A 1,827-nucleotide genomic window follows, 5' to 3' on the forward strand; every position below is an offset into this window, starting at 1 on the left:
CACGGCTAGAAAAGTGTACTTCAAGCATTACAACTCGGAGAGTGCAGGCATGATGTCAGCTTTTCATTCTATAAAAGAATGGCAAATTGGATTCAAATGTTAGGCCTACTGTGTTGAAGAAACTGATGATCATATGAAAGCCAACTTGGTGTGCTTTATATAGAATTGGAGAGATCATTTGTATCACTAACACCTTTTACTTATTTTGCAATTTGCATCACATAAACGTAGCAATTACAAATAGAACAACATTTTGAATGATACATTGAGGAGACCTTAACACGACTTAAATTTATGACTTTCAAATGCATGGTTTGGCATGCAATTAGAACACAGAATCTGGAGGGCAGAATTAAACTGAGGACATTAATATACATACACATATATGCTGCTGGACTACCACTGTTATGGGACCTATAAGGAGTTGCTTATTTACATAACTAATTATGATTTCCAATTTTGTTTTGCTGAGCATGGCCAACACCAGGGCTGTGACCTGGGTCTGTAGGTTGGAAATCATTTTTTGATCCCTCAGTCACTGAAACTTTAACATCTGGGCTCTCAACTGCCACCATTACTTTCATATTGTTACCTTCCCCTTTAAAATTTCGGTGGCCAACACCAGGACTAACTCCTGGTGTTGTAGGTTGGAAAGCATTTGTGTAGGCTTCACCTGAATCTCCAAAACTAGCTACTTCATAATTTGGCATCATGGGTGAGTCAACTTTATTATCTGATGATGGAATAGGAACATTAACCCTGGTTTTAAGTGGTGGCAGGGGAGGCTGGGAATTATCCTTCGTTACAACACTGTCTGTGTTTAGAGATGAATGTTGGTTCAATGGCTTTATCTGCCTCCCATGAGTTAGAAGGAAATCATTGCAGGTAGCTAGTGTTAGAAAAAGAGCAAAAACATTTCTCGTGGCCAGAAATTTACCCATGACTAGAGAAGCAGGAGATACGTAACTGAAAGGCTTCTTCTGTATAGGTAGAGACTAGAGAGAATGTATTATAGTAAATTAGAGATAGTTAACTCAGATTATAAGAGGAAAATGCTAAAGGAGATGATATGAAAAGTTATAGGATCCCTCAGGTATTTATAATTCTGTTTGAGTATGTCAATGATCTCTTAAGATTCTAACTGCTAATTATGTCATTTGAGTAAATAATATATGGAGTGAATGTTCTTCAAATGTGGACCGTTTATATGTCAAATAGCTTTTAATTCCAAGCTCATGTTCTTTGTGTACTTAAAGTAAGTGGGGTTGATAACAAATTTTTTTTTCAATTATTTGCATTTGATTTTAATATATATGTCTCTTTTGATCTTCACCTCTTCTTTTCATAGGAACATTGTATGGTTTGATATTTAAGTATCCTGATCTAATATGAACAGTCATAATTACGCTCAGATATGCTCAATAACAGACAATAGTATACATACATATATACATTAATGGACTGAAGTGGAAGCTTGAATTGAAGCTTAATCGTTGTTAGCTATTTTGGGACCTTTGGTGGTGCCCAAGTGTCATCAATACGTTGTACTTTATAATTTGAAGGTTGAGAGGAGTTTCTTTTTTAAAATGAATAGAGAATAGTTGATCGACTTGCATACCATCAATATGAACCCTGCAGAAAGATATGGAGATTTTTTTGTACCTTACTTCCACTTAAAGATGCATAGTGTTAATTATACTATAAAAGTGAATGGCCTCTGTTCAATCTCAGAATTCTTTTTATTTTGGTCGTCGACAAGCTCAAGTGTAACACATCTGTCAGTAGGATCCTCTGTTGTACCAAATACATATCTTAGTTTATGGGGCA

The 1,827-nt window shown here is 35.6% G+C and overlaps 1 protein-coding gene across 1 annotated transcript; it reads right to left on the bottom strand.

Annotated features, from left to right (window-relative positions):
• Positions 1 to 440: 440 nt before the first annotated feature.
• On the bottom strand, positions 441 to 941 carry LOC133305995 (precursor of CEP9-like). Its single transcript, XM_061506258.1, has one exon. It carries the CDS (start codon positions 939 to 941, stop codon positions 441 to 443), a length of 501 nt encoding a protein of 166 aa, XP_061362242.1.
• Between the last annotated feature and the right edge of the window lie 886 nt (positions 942 to 1,827).

The sequence above is a fragment of the Gastrolobium bilobum genome, unplaced genomic scaffold, assembly GCF_033153095.1.
Source record: "Gastrolobium bilobum isolate Gb01-03AN ecotype WA unplaced genomic scaffold, APGP_CSIRO_Gbil_v1 utg36576, whole genome shotgun sequence".
NCBI lineage: Eukaryota > Viridiplantae > Streptophyta > Magnoliopsida > Fabales > Fabaceae > Gastrolobium > Gastrolobium bilobum.